This window comes from Crotalus tigris, unplaced genomic scaffold (genome assembly GCF_016545835.1).
Source record: "Crotalus tigris isolate CLP2741 ecotype Arizona unplaced genomic scaffold, ASM1654583v1 scf7180000017694.5664430, whole genome shotgun sequence".
Lineage (NCBI taxonomy): Eukaryota > Metazoa > Chordata > Lepidosauria > Squamata > Viperidae > Crotalus > Crotalus tigris.
The window spans coordinates 5,562,878-5,579,208 of NW_024096572.1; the positions used below are offsets into that span (position 1 = coordinate 5,562,878).

Sequence of the window (16,331 nt, forward strand, 5' to 3'; positions counted from 1 at the left end):
CAAATACACCCAATTTTTCATTGCAGCTTGCTGAAAAGAGAGCATCAATCATCTCTACGGCCAAAAATCCCCCCACCACCACCTCCAATCAAGGTGGAGGTCGAACAACACTTCGAAATAAAAGAGATCCTTGACTCTAGGAGATATCATGGAGCAACTCAGTACCTAGTTGCCTGGAAACACCTCCCTCCCTCACAAAACGAGTGGGTCCATAAACGTCATGTCAGAGCCCCGAAGCTATTGAAGAAGTTTCACACAGAGTATCCTAACAAGCCTGACTAAGTCTTATACATGTTTTGTTTTCTTTCAGGTGAATCTCTCTTATTTTTAAGAGGGGCCGGATGTCAGAATCCAATTATATTTCATCTTTAATTATCAAACATAGAAAACCCCAATTCTGCCTTCTCTGGATTCTGCCATAAGAGGGAGAGAAGGGGGAGAACAAAGGGGCTTTATGGCCCTCACTTCCTTCAGTACACTTCAAAGAGCTGAATGCTGAATGTGTGTTTATTGTAACCTCCATGCGTTAGCATACCAAAGAAGGGTATTTGCCTTTCATGTAGTTATCTGAAGTCTCCATCCAGACGGAAGAAAGAAGAAAGGGGGTGGAATTGTGATACTTGAAACTATCACTGGAAGGGGGGTTGATTGGGTGGGACTACTGGGGAACCCCTTAAAACCTTGAATGGAAGAGCTTGAACCCCAAGTCCTGTCTAGCATGCCTGCAACCATTTTCTCTTAATAAAGGATTCCTGTTGGAAGAATTATTCCAAGAGTTCTGTCTTCTTAAGATGCAAAGTGGGGTGGGTCCTTACACACCCGTAGTCCTTCGTATCCCAGGGAAGTCACCATGAGGAAATTTCCTATATGATTTTTATATATATATTGGGGAACAAAGCACCAAGAGAGTTTCAGTATGAGAGAAAATGTGAAAATTGGTCTCAACTACTGGGCTTGAACTACTGGGCTTGGATGCTTTTTCCCAGAGTAGAAATCTACCATACTGAAAGATGGTTTTTTAACCATGGCCTGGATGAATGAGAATCTCCATTGAAAGTTGTCTCTTGAATTTCCTAATCTGAAAAAGGGTCCTGAGGCTTTCATGATACCTTTCCTTGGAATTCAACCATGAGGTTGTTGCAGACTGCCAAAGAGATGATGATGCAATAAAAATAGGAAAATCTACTCTCTCTCTCTCTCTCTCTCTCTCTCTCTCTCTTTCTCCCTGTGCCCCCAATACATATATACACACATTAGAATAGAATAGAATAGAATAGAATAGAATAGAATAGAATAGAATAGAATAGAATAGAATAGAATGGAATGGAACCTTGGAGGTCTTCTAGTCCAGCCCCCTGCTCAAACAGGAGAACTTTTACCATTTCAGACAAGTGAAAAGTCTCTTCTTAAAGACGTTCAGTGATGGAGCGCCCATGATTTCTGGGGGTAAGCTGTTCCGTTGGTTAATTGTCCTCACTGATAGGAAGTTTCTCCTTAATTCCAGGTTGTTTCTCTCTTTAGTCAGTTTCCAATAGTTGTTTCTTGTCCTGCCCTCTGGTGATTTGGAGAATTGTTTGACACCCTCTTCTTTGTGGCAGTCCCTCAAATACTGGAATACTGCTATCATGTCGCCCCTACTTCTTCTTTTCTTTAGACTAGCTAAACCAAAGTCTTGCAACCATTCTTCATATGTTTTAGTCTCTAGGCCTTTGATCATCTAAGTTGCGGTGGTTCTCCTCCTACCTCTCTGACAGGTCGCAGTCAGTGTTGGCGGGCGAACAGAGATCTACCCCTAGGCGCCTCGATTATGGGGTGCCTCAGGGCTCGGTCCTGTCCCCCCTCCTTTTTAACATCTACATGAAACCGCTAGGGGAGATCATTCGGCGACACGGGGTGAGGTATCATCAGTATGCAGATGATACCCAATTGTATATCTCCACCCCGTGTCCTTTCAGTGAAGCAGTCGATGTGATGTGCCGGTGCCTGGAAGATGTGAGGGTCTGGATGGGGGTGAACAGGCTTAGACTCAACCCTGACAAGACCAAGTGGCTCTGGGTCTTGCCCCCCAAGGGTCATCCTGATGGTCCATCATTAGCCCTGGGGGGGGGTAAATTTACCTCCCTCAGTGCAGGCACGCAACTTGGGTGTCCTCCTGGACTCACAGCTAAATTTGGAACAACATTTATCGGCTGTGGCCAGGGGGACCTTTGCCCAGGTTCCCCTGGTGCACCAGTTGCGGCCTTATTTGGACCGGAAGGCTCTACTCACGGTCACTCATGCCCTTGTCACCTCAAGACTGGATTACTGTAATGCGCTCTACATGGGGCTACCCTTGAAGAGCGTTCGGAGGCTGCAGTTGGTTCAGAATGCAGCTGCAAGAGCGATTGTGGGTGCACCAAGGTACACCCACGCGTCACCTATTCTCCGTGAGCTGCACTGGCTTCCTGTGGGTCTCTGAACTCAATTCAAGGTGTTGGTTATCATCTTTAAAGCCCTTCATGGCTTAGGACCAGGTTACTTACAGGACCGCATACTGCCGCATAGTTCCCAGAGACCGGTGAGGTCCCACAGATTGGGCCTCCTTCAGGTCCCGTCGGCCAGACAATGTCGGCAGGCGGGCCCTCGGGGAAGGGCCTTTTCTGTGGTGGCTCCGACCTGGTGGAATCAACTTCCCCCCGAGATTCGAACTACTCCCACCTTGCCGGCCTTTAAGAAAGCCATTAAAACTCTCTTGTTCCGGCAGGCCTGGGATGATGTCCCCAGGGGGGCCGGGATACGACTGGACACGCTGTATGAATGCACTTATTTTATTGTTTTATCATTATATTTATTGTTTTAATTTTGTACGCCGCCCTGAGTCCCTAGGGATTGGGCGGCATATAAATTTTATTATAGTTATAGTTCTCTGAACTTTTTCCAAAGTCTCAACATTACCTTATCACTAACTAAATATAAGAACATGACTCATGAGGCTCTCCAAAGCTTTCCTGAATGTTACTGATTTGTACCTACTCAATATCTTGGTATACAATTTATAGCTATAACAAAGATTTCTGTTCAGCAATTCACAGGTTCCCAATGTTGCACATCCTTCTTCAAGAGACAGCATTTAAGATACCCAGCAAAGCCAGGTGGCTGGACTGAAGTTAACTGATCGAGATATTTGGCATTTGAAGTTAATAACATTCTTCCCATTCTTTCCCAACCTGGTTTTTATGAGGTTCCTTACTACCAAAGAAAATATTAATTTCAAATTGACTCCCCTGATCAGTTGATCAACATTTTATTAGAGATGCCAAAGTCTTTAGGAATAGATTATTAATTGTGTGTTAAGAGGAAAGAGTAGATTAATTAGGGTGAAGTTAAAGGCCATTCTGGAGATTGCCCTTCTGACCTCATATCTTTAATGGTTGGTTGAGAAATACTAACCGGGTTCATACAGGAAAAAAAATCCTCAGGGTTTGTAAATAGCAAAATGAAATGGCACCTCATTTAAGGCCTTAGTTCATGTTAGTCTTTAGGGAGCTGACCAAGCTGAGTCCAAGATAAGAGATACTTTTGTTATCAACATTTTAAAATTATTATTTATTATTACTGCTCTTGTAATATCTGTAAACTGCCTAGAGCCCGTGAGGCTTAAGGATGAAATGCATTAATAAATCAGAAATGGGTAACAAAATTAAAAAGCCTCTGCAGTTCAACTTGCATATCACACTAAATTCCAACCCAGGTTAGCAAATATAATTGCTGTGTTCACATAACATGCCATGCCTAAACAAATAAGCTATGTTATGGTTTAATTTAATGGCCTGATACTAGGTCAAAGTCTGAATTCCTATAGCACACTCAACAACCACAAATTACCTTATTTTATTTTCAACAGAATGTCTAGAAATGGCCTTGGGAGACAGGAGGGAGAGTTGCAGACTGGATAACAAGTATGTAGAAGGTATTTCAGCTCAGAAGGAGGGAGTATGTGGGAAACATTTCAGAAGAGACCCTCCCTAGTTTTCTGGAAGGGAAAAGGAAAAGCGGGGAAAAATACTTTCCATCTTGCAAGATTCTGTTAATGTAAATTTTCAGTAAAGATAGAGCTAGTAGTCCTGGCTATGCTTCTTATTTGGACTACCTTGCAGGGCTGGAACAATTATGATGTATGAACATAACCATATCAAAGGCATTTCCATTTATATGGTTATTGTGTAATGCAGTGAAAAAAACATTGAAAGACAATCTTCTGGAGATGTATTAATATGCACAGACAGCAGATGCTGTTAGCTGTCGCAATAACACCTATAAAAACTTTTGAGAAGTTGTTTGAATTCCTCCTCTCCAATTTTCTTAGAAGACACATTGGTGATGCTCAGGTCATTAGCAAGGAACTTTTGGGGAGATAACTATACATAATACAAAATAATAAAGTTGGAAGGGACCTTGGAGGTCTTCTAGTCCAACCTCCTGCTCAGGCAGGAAACCCTATACCATTTCAGACAAATAGCGGTCCAGTCTCTTCTTAAAAACTTCCAGTGTTGGAGCATTCACAGCTTCCGGAGGCAGGTTGTTCTACTGGTTAATTGTTCTAACTGTCAGGAAGTTTCTCCTTAGTTCTAGGTTGCTTCTCTCTTTGGTTATTTTCCATCTGTTGCTTCTTGTCCTGCCCTCAGGTGCTTTGGAGAGTAGCTTGACTCCCTCTTCTTTGTGACAGACTAGGCAGGTAAGGTTTTGAGAAAGCTACACACAACCACAAGATTAAATACAGGCCATCCTCAACTTACAACGATTCATTTAGTGACAGTTCAAAGTCACAACAGCACTGAAAAAGGTGCCTTAAAACCTTTTTTCACACTTACGACTGTTGCAGCATCCCTGTGGTCATGTGATCAAAATTCAGACACTTGGCAACTGACTCATATTTATGACAGCTGCAGTGTCCTGGGGTCATGTGTTCCCCTTTTGCAACCTTCTGACAAGCAAAGTCAATGGGGAAGTCAGATTCACTTAACAATTGCGACAAGATCACAAAATGGGACAAACTCACTTAACTGTCTCTCTTAGCAACAGAAAGTTTGGTCTCAATTGTGGTCGTAAGTCAAGGACAACCTGTAATGAAGTTGGTCAACAATTAGCATTAATGTATCTCATTAACATACTAATCCAAAAGCCAACCAACTGTATTTTGCCTTAATACAATGGTTGAACCCAGGCTTGGGCTGTTTTTGTGACAACTGGCTAATATAATTCCTCTCTTTAAAACCTACATTTATTGAATCTCCTCATACCCCTGAATAAGAAAGAAAGAAAAATTGGTTTGGGATTTTTATTTTTATTTTTTACAAATAAAAGTTTGTATTTTAGAGTAAAAAAAAGTTTGAAAAATAAATATATCTACATATATCTACACGTCTAGTCAAGCATTGGAATGCTACATAAAGAAGGTGCATCAAATATGGACAAAGGGAGATGGCAGATAAGTTCATTTTTCCATAACATCCTTTGTTGCATAAATCTAGGAATGTACAGAATGAGGCCCTTTTACTAATTTTTGTGCGAGGAAGTAGATTTTTTTTTTTTTTTTTGAGACTGAACAAAATCTGCTCAAGTGCAAAAGTAAAACAGACCTTCTTGGATTTTAGAAAAATATACATTGTGCTCGATGCAGTCATATACAAGACAAACATTTGAAGCAATATTTTTAAAGAGCTATACAGAGAGAGAACTTTTAAACCACAATCACCATAGAAACAAGCTAGGACAAGAGCTTCTCAGCCAGATTGCATATCCCACCACGTGTTTCTTTGGACATTATGGTTCATAACCAAAGCTAAACCTTGTAAGGAAAGGAGCTAAAGTGTCCTGTGATTTAGACAAGGAAGGAATTCCCTTCAATGAAAATGAGATGAAATGCTTGTTTCCTGAATCAACTTTAAAAAAAAGTCTCATAGAGCGAATGAACAATCTTTGATGGACTTTTGTTATAATACAAAAATATGGACATGAGGCCTAGACTCTTAAGTGAAGTTGTGGCAATTAACCTGGTTAAACTATTCTTGATCCCTTATGACATTTTAAATAAGGAATACTCCACTTAGCTCCCCCTTCCCCTTGTATTTTTTTGGCTTGGGAGAAAAGAAGGTACCCCAAAGAAGGTTGCATCTGTCTCATTCCCAAATCTGTACAGGTAGTCCTCATCTTACAACAGTTTGTTTGTTTAGTAAGCGTTGGAAATTACAATGAAAAAAGTGACTTATGATCATTTTTCAAACTTATGACCATTGCAGCATCCCCAGGGTCACATGATTTACATTCGGATGCTTGACACTTGACTCACATTTAAGACGGTCGTGATCCCCTTTTGCGACCTTCTGACAAGCAAAGTCAATGGAGAAACCAGATTCACTTAACAACTGTATTACTAATTTAGCCATTTAAGTGATTCACTGAACAACTGTGGCAAGAAAGATCGTAAAATGGGGCAAAACTCATTTAACAGCCGTCTTGCTTAGCAACAGACGTGGGGCTCAACTGTGGTCGTAAGTTGAAGACTACCTGCATTGACAGAAAAATAAAGAGGAATTTGGACAGGACAGTCTTGGGGGAAGCTGTTTAATCCCCACAAGCAAACTCCCTCTAAAATCAAATGCCAGAACAGCATAAACAAGTTCTAGTGAAATGGGTGGGAAGGACTTTCATTGTATTGTCACATTTGAGGTTGTACATACTGCGTTTCCCCCAAATACTTCTGGATGCATAAAATGCCAGTTCTCCACCTGGGCATTTTCTGGGAACCCCATGGACAATCTTCACCCAACAAAGAGGCACAGGAGGAGGAGCAATATCAAGGAGCAGGAGAAAAAGGGAGAGATGTTTTCTCCTGTTCAGTACGATCTTTGGAATAACAGGGGAACTGTTCCATTGGCAATGGTGCTCCTTGTTCATCCCAGTCCCAGCTTTTTGTAGACTTTTCCTTCTTCTCCCTCAATGTCCTTTGACTCCTTAATAGAGGAGCACCTTTGAAAATGGAGGACTCCATTCACTAAGACAAGGAGATAAAGATAAAGATCCCTTTATCTTCAGGAAGCTCTTTTCCCGTGGAAGACTGTGATATCTTGGAGAGAGTTTTCTAGAAAATTCAGTTCCAGAAAGAATAAGATCCTGTGAATTATACAATCAAATAAATAGTCAATATTATGTCTACACTCCATGAATATTCACTGAAGTTTATATTTAACTTTGGGAGCTCAGCAGTCCAAGAGAAACAACACGTGACATCTTAAACCATGCAAGCAAATATAATTGCGATTCCCAGAATACGCTGAACGCCCAGCAAAACATATTATGGCTTAAGCAGAGACCTGATTCTCAAAATATACTAAGAGTGGCTGAGTTCCCATCACATACTGAGGCATGTTGCAGCATGTTGTCCACAGTTTCCTTACTCTTTTAGGGGAGATTTCAGTATTAGGAAATCTCATTAAGTCAATGGGGAAATGAGTTTATTTAGCAAAGGGGATCTGCTTTCCCAAAGATTGGACAACCATTTGTCTGAAATGGTATAAGGTCTCCTTATTGAGCAGAAGACCTCTGAGGTCCCCTCCAACTCTATTATTCTGTTAAAACAGATATTCAGCTGGCCTATATCTAGATTGGAGAGATGGGGATTTTTGACAAAGAATTTGCAAAAGGAATTCCCCATTTCCAAAACATCAAGAGGAGGGTGAATGATGACGATTAAAACTCTGGTCCCAAGCATTTTGCAGATCTTCATGTTTGCCCAATGTGACTGGATATGCAGCACAATCACTACACTGTACAAATATTAAAAGACTCACAACTAGACCTTTTACCTGAAAACTTTCCGAAGTTCAACTTGTCAAGCTTGGGATTTCTGCTGTGAACGAAGCTTTGCCAACATTCCTGTGTCCTTGGGCAGCTGAATTTTGGGGGGATTTCTGAAAAAAAAAGGCCAAATTGAGTCCCATAAGAGAGAGTACTGAGAATGGAAAACCCAGGTAATAATCATTACGGTAAAAAGATGAAAGGATATTTTTACTACATTATCATTCAAGTTACTGGATTGTTATCATACTATATATTTCAACAAAAGTGTTTTCTTCATAAGATCTACTTGGATGTCTAAAAGATCAAGATTACACTAATGATTTGGATTTCTCAAGAAAAATATGTATGTTCAACACTTTAATGTAGGAATAGGCAACTGGATACTTTTCACTGTTTTGGACTACCCCAGCCATCATTCTCAGAGAGTATGGCTATAGAGAATATGTGTGTGCCTGATCAAGAGGCCTAAAGAAGACATTATAAAAAATAGCCCTTCTGGGTTCAAACTACTGTACCCTATTGTGTTTTTAAAAAGGAGATTTCCATGTAATCCACATGTATCCTAGAGCAGAGGTCTTCAACCTTGACAACTTTAAGACTTGTGGACTTCAGCTCCCAGAATTCCTCAGCCAGCATAGCTAGTCTTAAAGTTGTCAAGGTTGCAGACCCCTGTCCTAGAGAATGCATGAGGAGGCAAGTGACATAATAATAAAAGTGATGGGTTTTTTTTGTTTCTACCAAGTATCTATGATGACTTCCATGGGGCAGCGTTGCTTGTGGCAAAGTTCACACACAGTTGTGTGTGAGCAAAGTTATAAAGGGCTTTATTTCAGTTTGGCTGAGAATGCTGTATGAACCCAGCCATTGTGAATTTTATAGCTTATTGAGGTGGTCCTTCTCAGAAGGAGAGTAGTAGCAACATAGATTCCATTCTGATAATGGATCCAGCAATGGAGGCATGGCAGAAACAGAGACCATTCTTGTAGATTTTGACCATGAAATAGAGATATGTCCACACAACCTACCACCCATTACAATAAAGAAAGAAGGGTGCTTGGAGGAGCCCCATGAAAGCTGGGTCTGCTCAAGAGGAAGTCACTACTTTAAGTAGCCACTGCAAGGTTTTACACAAGTGTGTTTGCTGGATCAACCTAGATATGCTAGAAATTGGAACTTGAATTTTGTGCATGAAAAGCTGGACTTTTGTTATACTAAACTCAGGGACCTTCCAAACTTTTTCAAAAACCTAAGAGCTTCACTTACCTTGCTGTGTTGAGCCAGATGATACCTTGATGGCAGTAATAGAGGCACTCCTTGTCCATTAAGCTGGCACAAGAACATCTTTTGGTCCTCTGGTGCTGACTATTGATTGCTAGGTGGTGGGATTCTGCTGTCGCCTGGCCTGTTTGTATGTCCAGAGGAAAGGAAAGAGCAGAGAAGATGAATCAGTCACAGCTCTGGCTGGGAAGAGCTAGGAACACATCTTGGTATGTAAACAGAGTGATTAGCTTGCCCCCTAGGTTTCCAACTTAATAGTTTTATAGCAGCTACAGCCTTAGTTAATGCCCAAGATTGCAAGATCATAAATGTTGTGTTCTTTTATTCACTCAGGATGTTTATGGACCCCACAGCTCTTTGGCATTGCTCAGCAAGAAACCAGAAGCCAAAAGTGATACTGGACATCTAGTCTAGAAGTACAGTTTGGCCGTGTTTGCAATGCCTCACGTTTATCAGTAGAGAGATGGTTTCATTAGCTGGAGAGATGGATTCATTAGGAAATGAGATCAACACCCCCAAGAACTGTCAGAGCATGTCTAGAGGGAGTTGGATAATAGTTCTCTGTTTGGCTTCTTTCTTTTCTAAGTTCTGTCCCGATCACACAAAGCAGGGCAAGCTAGAAGTGTGTCAAAGCATGTCAAAAGGACTGAGCCCTTTTAAAAGTATTATTCTGCCTTTGAGAAGGTTGCAAACAAAAGCCAAGTCTTTCCCCCCCCCACCCCCCAAAAAATAGCAACCCAGAGGAGGTAGAGGGAGAGGCAGGGGGTTTTAGTCATTGGGATTTGTGCTAAGAGTAATATCAGAGGAGCTTGAAAAGCCAAACTTCACTAGAGCTGCTTCCTCCAATCTGGAGTCACCTAAAAGCAGAAAACCAAGTTTGGCTTCGCTGCATCATCAAAATGGGGATGGGAGAAATGTTGAACCTTGCTAGTCATAACAATTGTTTGGAAGGTACCATTCTCATGTCTATCTCAACCGATGCTCTCCTTAGTTCTTCTGAATTAGATAAGATAACCTTTATTGTCATTTTTTTACTGTGGGCACAACGGCACACATCAAAAATGAAATTTAGTTGAAAAAATGAAATTATTCTGGGAATGGAGGGCAAAGGAGTGTCAATGCTTATCTGAAATGACTTTTATGAATCCTTGAAATTCCTATTTCTGCATTGGAAAGGACACTTTATTATTTATTATATAACTTCATTCTCTTCTTTTAATTCTCACAATTGAAGGCTGAAAGTAAACAGTTGGAGAAAATAGTTCTTTTCTGCTGTGCAATCTGGCTCTCACTCCCCTAAAAATATGCTTTACCATTTCATTCTGAACAAATCAGTTTTCAATAACTGACAGATTTAAGTTGGAAGTAAGGAAGCCAACTGCCTCCTAATGAACTAGATGTTGGCCATCCTGTGCTGAAAGCTGGGAGTTCAACACCATACTGAAGGGCCCTACACTCTAGATTGAAGGGAAAATAACATAATCATAGGGCTGGAAAAGACCTTGGTGGTTTTCTAATCCAACACCCTGCTCAAGCAGGAGACCCTATATCATTGCAGACAAATGGCTGTCCAATGTTTTCTTTAAAATCTCCAGTGATGGAACACCCACAACTTCTGAAGGCAAGCTGTTCCACTGGTTAATAGTTCTCCCTGTCAGAAAATGTCTCCTTAGTTCTAGAAAGATTTCTAAAGGGATTTCTGACAGAGAATTAGCAAAAGGAGTTCTCCATTTCCAAAACTTCAAGAGGAAGGTGAGCAATGACTATTATAACTCTACTCCAAAGTATTTTGCAGAACTTCAGACATGCCCAATGTGAGTGGATGTGCAGCAGAATCACTACAAAATCACCATACAAATATTAAAAGACTCACAAATAGACTTTTTACCTGAAAACTTTCCAAAGTTTAACTTGTCAAGCTTGGGATTTCTGCTCTGATGAAGCTTTGCCAACATTCCTGTATCCATGGGCAGCTGAACTTTCGGGGGATCTCTGGAAAAACAAGGCCAAGGTGAGTCCCATAAGAGAAAATACTGAGAAGAGCAAAATAAAGAGAAAGAGGGAAGGTATTAATATTTCTTAAACATGTATTTGAGTTGCTTTTTTAAAAGCTTTGTTTTTACTCTCCAGCTTTCTTTCTCTCCTCTTTCTCTTCCTTTCTTTGTGTCTCTCTCTCTCTCCCCCGTGCGTGTGTGTGTGTGTGTGTGTGTGTGTGTGTGTGTTTAATAGAGGAAGGATCCAATTCTTCAAAAAGTTTATAGCTGAATTTACTTATGCAAGATTTTCTAAGAATCCAGTTTAATGATTATAATGGTAAAAAGATGAAAGGACATTTTTTTTAATACATTGCCATTCCAGTTATTGTAAAGAATCTAAAGAGTAGCCCCTCTGGGCTAAAATTGTTCTACTCTGTTGTGTTTTATAAGAGGAAATTTCAGTGTAATCTATGGGAGTCCACAGAGTATGCGTGTGGGGGCAAATGACATAGTAATAAATGTGATGTTTTTGTGGTTTCCACCAAGTATCTACAATGATTTCAATGGGGCAGCTTTGCTAGTGGCAATGTTCACACACCACAATAAGTTACAATGAGTTTTATTTGGGTCTGGCTAAGAATGTTGTATAAACTCAGCCATTGTGAGCTCCATCACTGGAGATTTTTAAGAAGAGACTGGACAGTCACCTGTCTTGAGACGGTATAGGTTCTGCTTGAGCAGGGGGCTGGACTAGAAGACCTCCAAGGTCCCTTCCAGCTCTATTCTATTCTATTCTATTCTATTCTATTCTATTCTATTCTATTCTATTCTATTCTATTCATAGCTTTTTGAGATGGCCTTCTCAGAAGGACATCAATAGCTGATCAGCAACGTAGATTCCATTCTGGGAGCTAGCATCCAGCAGTGGAGACATGGCAGAAACAGAGACCATTCTTCTAGATTCTGACTATGAAATAGACATTTGTCCACCCAGCTATCATCCGCTACAACATAGGAATCCAAATAGGAGGATGCTAACTTGCTTGGAGGAACTCTAGGAAAGCTGGGTCTGCTCAAGAGTAAATCACTACTCTGAGTATCCTGCTAGTAGTGATCAGCCCCAACTATACCTGCATGAAGGATGGGAGCTCTCAATACTTCAGCCTCCTGAGCGTACTCCAATGTTGGAATAGCTTTCCTGTCAGCCTCTTGATATATATCTGTCCATACCTGATTTACTTTGATTCAAAATAACATTGTCTTATTGGTTTAATCCTGTGAACTTTGATTCCTAGTGTAGAATTTGTGTATTTTGAACCCTGGACTGGGCTATGACTACGCCTTTGCCAAATACGCCTATAGAAAGTAGCTCTTCTATATTCAACTTGGTCTGATGTCTCTAAGTATTTTGGGATGTTTGGCATAATGGGCAAATAAATTGAGATACTTGCTGAAGTGAGAAAATTTAATCGTAGGCTGATTCAAGGAAATTTCCATCCTGTATAGAGTTCCCTCTATCAATCTCCCAAGAATCTTTGTTGTACATATCGGGGTTAGGATTAGGAATATACTCTTGCTTTTTATACTACTTACTGAGGATTGCCATGACAGAAAGTTGCACAGATGGTGTCCTTGAAATGTGAGCACTCACATGTGGGGAGGGACCTCTTCTTTCGTGCTTTAGGACTTCCCAGCCCATAAGGTACAGAGTGGCTGATTGTGAAAGAAGAAAGCAACAGTAAGTTAATCTCCATGGTTGATTGGAAAGACATTTATGATATAGGTTTGGTCAGTAGCCAAGGAAATTGAACAATAGCTAGACATCTCTGCAGTCACTATGAGGGAGAGCAATCTCCTTGCTCCAGATACACTAAGCCATGGTGGTATTCAATTGGCCTTGAATAAGTCTGATTTAGAATCTCTGCTGAAGAGATTTGCAAATTGTGGTTTGTGGCTTGGCAAATAAATCCTTATCTCACATTAGGACAGAAAACCCAATGCAATTTCCCTGGCACTGGATGCTTGGACCTAGATCAAAGATGGATGGCTCTCTAAAGGCAGTTGGACTACAGCTCCTCTCATCCCTGATCAATGGCCATGCTTCGTGGGATTAATAGGAGCAGGAGGACGCAGCATTGCTAATCCAAATTAGGTTATATACATTGGGTATTTCTGGAATTCATGTGAAAAAACAATTACTTTAAGCACAATTAATTTTAATGAGACCTAAGCATAACTAAAGGGCAGGGCTATGGAACAATGGTTGACTTTTTGTTCTTCATGCATAAGGTCATAGTTTCAATCAGTTACAATTTTCTGAAGTAGTTGTGATCGGTCCAATGAACAATCTTGGGTTGGATGACCTGATTGTCAGAGTGGACAAAAAGATGTTTTCTCTGCTCCTATGATGTCCACCAACTCACATGGCTTAAAGTTCTCCAGGCAAATTTCTGGAGGATAAAGCTATCAATGATGCACAGGGGTGTCTGGATGGGGGATTATTTCCAAAACCACAGGGTGGTGTCCACGAAAGCATAAATCTGAAGCAGCAGGTTCCCTTAAGTTCTTTTTATGGGCTTCCATCAACACCTAACTGATCAGGATGAGAACAGGATGCTTGGCTCAAAGGGCCTTGGATCTGATCCAGTTGGATTCCTCTTATACAGGCAGTCCTCAACTCACAACCAGTCTTTGCACTTATCACTGTCACAGCATCCCAGCATTCACCTGCTTAATGACTGCAACCATTTATGACTGTAAGTCTAGAGTCAAGTACAGTTGTACACTGAGGACTAACTGTAGTCCCTGCTGCTACCTTTTCATATTGACCAATCTGAACTTTAAGAAGCTCATTTGTTTAAAAAGAAACCAATAAACTCTGATAAACGTTGCAGCTTCAGGTGACCTGCGGGGCCTGTTAGTCTCTTTCCCCCAGCCTTTCCCCTTCTTAAAAGTAAAAAAAATAAATAAAACAAAACTGGAGAGAATGACATGCACCTTCCTCACTGGACTGTTACTCAAGACTGCAGGTTAGCAGGCATAATTACAACCATGCCTAAGCAAGTGCAGTCTGTTTGGCTTGGATCCTAAGCAGCTCAAGAGAGACTGTTGGAGAACTGTTGGGGTCTTACCATATTGTGCAACCGGCCAACCCTTTCTTGATAATTATATGTATCTGAGGCTATTCACCTTAACTCCCTAACAAACAACAATCAGCCCTTTGAAGCATTTATATTTTCACCAATCACTGTGTAATCAGACAATACTGCATTCTAACCACTGTGTGGTTAGAGATTTGTGTTTCCTGGATCTAGATACGCTGAAGACTGGAACTTGAATTTTCTGCATGAAAAGGCAGACTTTTGCTATACCAAGTCCAGGGACCCTGCACATATTTTCAAAAACCTAAAAGCTTCACTTACCTTGGTGTGTTGATCCAGATGATACCAAGATGGCAGAAATAGATGCACTCCTTGTCTATCCAGCTGGTACAAGAACATCGCTTGGTCCTCTGGTGCCGACTGTTGTTTCCCAGGTAGTCAGATTCTGCTGTCGCCTGGCCTGTTCACATGTCCAAAGGAAAAGAAAGAGCAGAGAAGAGGAATCAGTCACAGCTCTGGCTGGGAAGAGCCAGGAACGCATCTTGGTATGTAAACAGAGTGATTAGCCTGCCCCCTAGGTTTCCAGCTTAACAGTTTTGTAGCAGCCACAGCCTTAGTTAATACCCGAGATTGCAAGATCATAAATGTTGTGTTTTTTATTCACTCAGGATGTTTACAGACCCCACGGCTCTTTGGCATGCTCAGCAAGAAACCAGAAGCCAAAAGTAATATTGGACATCTCACCTAGGTGTACAATTTGGCCCGTGTTGGCAAAGCCTCATGTTTTATCAGTAGAGAGGTAGATTTATTAGCAAGTGAAATCAACACCAGCAAGAACTGGCAGAGCATGGCTAGTGGGAGTTATGTCTTTGGCTTCTTTCCTTTCTAAATTTAGTCACAATCACCTAAAGCGTGGGCAAGCTATGAGTATGCCAAAAGGACTGAGCCTTTTTTTTTTGTTTTGTTTTGTATTATTTTTGCTTTGAGAAGATTTTTTAAAAGGCAAGTCTTTTTTCCTTCTTCTCAAAAATAGCAGACCAGGAGAGGGAGAGAGAGAGAGAAAGGGTTTTAATCATTGGGATTTATGCTAAGAGTAAAATCGGAGGAGCCTGCATCCCTGCAAAGCCAAACTTCACTAGAGCTTGCTTCCTCCAGCCTGGAGTCCCCTAAAAGCAGAAAGCAGTTTGGTCCTGCTGCAGGGCTTGTCGGAGGATGGAGAAGGTAGTTAGCATCTGGCTGACAGGGGGGGGGGGTCAAAAGCTACGGCTCCTTCCCAAGCAAAATGCATATTTAAAAAAAAAAAAAATAGCAGGATTTAAAACCGGCACAAAGTGAGCCCCCAAATAGTTATCCTTTAAAAAAAAAAAATCCTGACGGTTTTCTCACCTTCTGGCTGCAGGACACAGAGGGCGACTGCAAAAGAAAAGAAACAGGACAGATTGTTTACCATTGTGGCTACCTTAATCCTTTAAGAGGCGGCCAATTTGCTGCCCCTTTCCCTCCCCACAGCTGCCCAGAGACGCTTCTGAGGTTTCAGGTCTCCGCTGCAGGTGTTTTATAATCCTGCCGGCTGCGCGTCACAGGCGCCCGAGGGCCCGCCTCTCACCTCGCCCTCCCTGCGTGGGACGGGGGCGCCCTTCGGGTGGCGAGCCAAGGGGGCACCGAGCCAACGAATCATCCCGTCGCTCTGCCGCCGCTGCCTTGCCTGGCTGATCGGGTTGCGCCCTTCGTCAGAACGCCTGTTCCGCAGCATTCAGACGTTCATCTCCCCTTCCGAGGTAACTTCGGATTCATACAAGAAGCGACCCGAAGGCTGGATGTGGCCGGACTCCGAAGTAATAGAGGGAAGTCAGCGATCTCCGCTCTGGCTGACTCGTTGCCTGGATTTAGAGCACAATTCCATCATCCTTAGCCCCGCCGAACTGGAGGAGTGGGAGTTTCAGTCCAACGTTCTGGAGAATTCCAAGTTCGAGAGAGTTGGGTTTGAAAGGAATGATTTAGTACTGAAAAAAAGGCAAGTTCGCATCCCGTGAGTGGGTGACGGTTGGCAAGATGACCCCTTCCTGCACCGGAATTCAGCTTGGATGCTTTGTATTCCTACAACCCTCTAACGATTTCTCTAATCATAGTTTTACTC

General features: G+C 41.7%; 1 protein-coding gene across 2 annotated transcripts; it reads right to left on the bottom strand.

Moving 5' to 3' along the window:
* Nucleotides 1–5,303: 5,303 nt before the first annotated feature.
* On the bottom strand, nt 5,304–15,730 carry LOC120305900 (endothelin-2-like). Of its 2 annotated transcripts, none has more exons than XM_039338256.1 (7): nt 15,581–15,730; nt 14,516–14,654; nt 12,687–12,806; nt 11,006–11,109; nt 9,103–9,241; nt 7,845–7,949; nt 5,304–7,033 (listed from the first exon to the last, which is right to left on the bottom strand). In XM_039338256.1, exons 1-6 carry the CDS (start codon nt 15,642–15,644, stop codon nt 7,871–7,873), a joined length of 645 nt encoding a protein of 214 aa, XP_039194190.1. In that variant the 5' UTR covers nt 15,645–15,730; the 3' UTR covers nt 5,304–7,033; nt 7,845–7,870. The 2 variants fall into 2 exon arrangements, with proteins under 2 accessions (XP_039194190.1, XP_039194189.1); XM_039338255.1 differs by having other exon boundaries at nt 5,304–7,152.
* Between the last annotated feature and the right edge of the window lie 601 nt (nt 15,731–16,331).

What these genes read in the sequence shown, in the direction of transcription:
- LOC120305900 (XM_039338256.1), bottom strand. Translation starts at nt 15,644, where the DNA reads ATGGTAAACAATCTGTCCTGTTTCTTTTCTTTTGCAGTCGCCCTCTGT. An exon ending in CTGTGTCCTGCAGCCAGAAG is followed by an intron (nt 14,655 to 15,580) that starts GTGAGAAAACCG and finishes ACATGTGAACAG; the next exon opens with GCCAGGCGACAGCAGAATCT. An exon ending in ATCTGGATCAACACACCAAG is followed by an intron (nt 12,807 to 14,515) that starts GTAAGTGAAGCT and finishes TTTCACAATCAG; the next exon opens with CCACTCTGTACCTTATGGGC.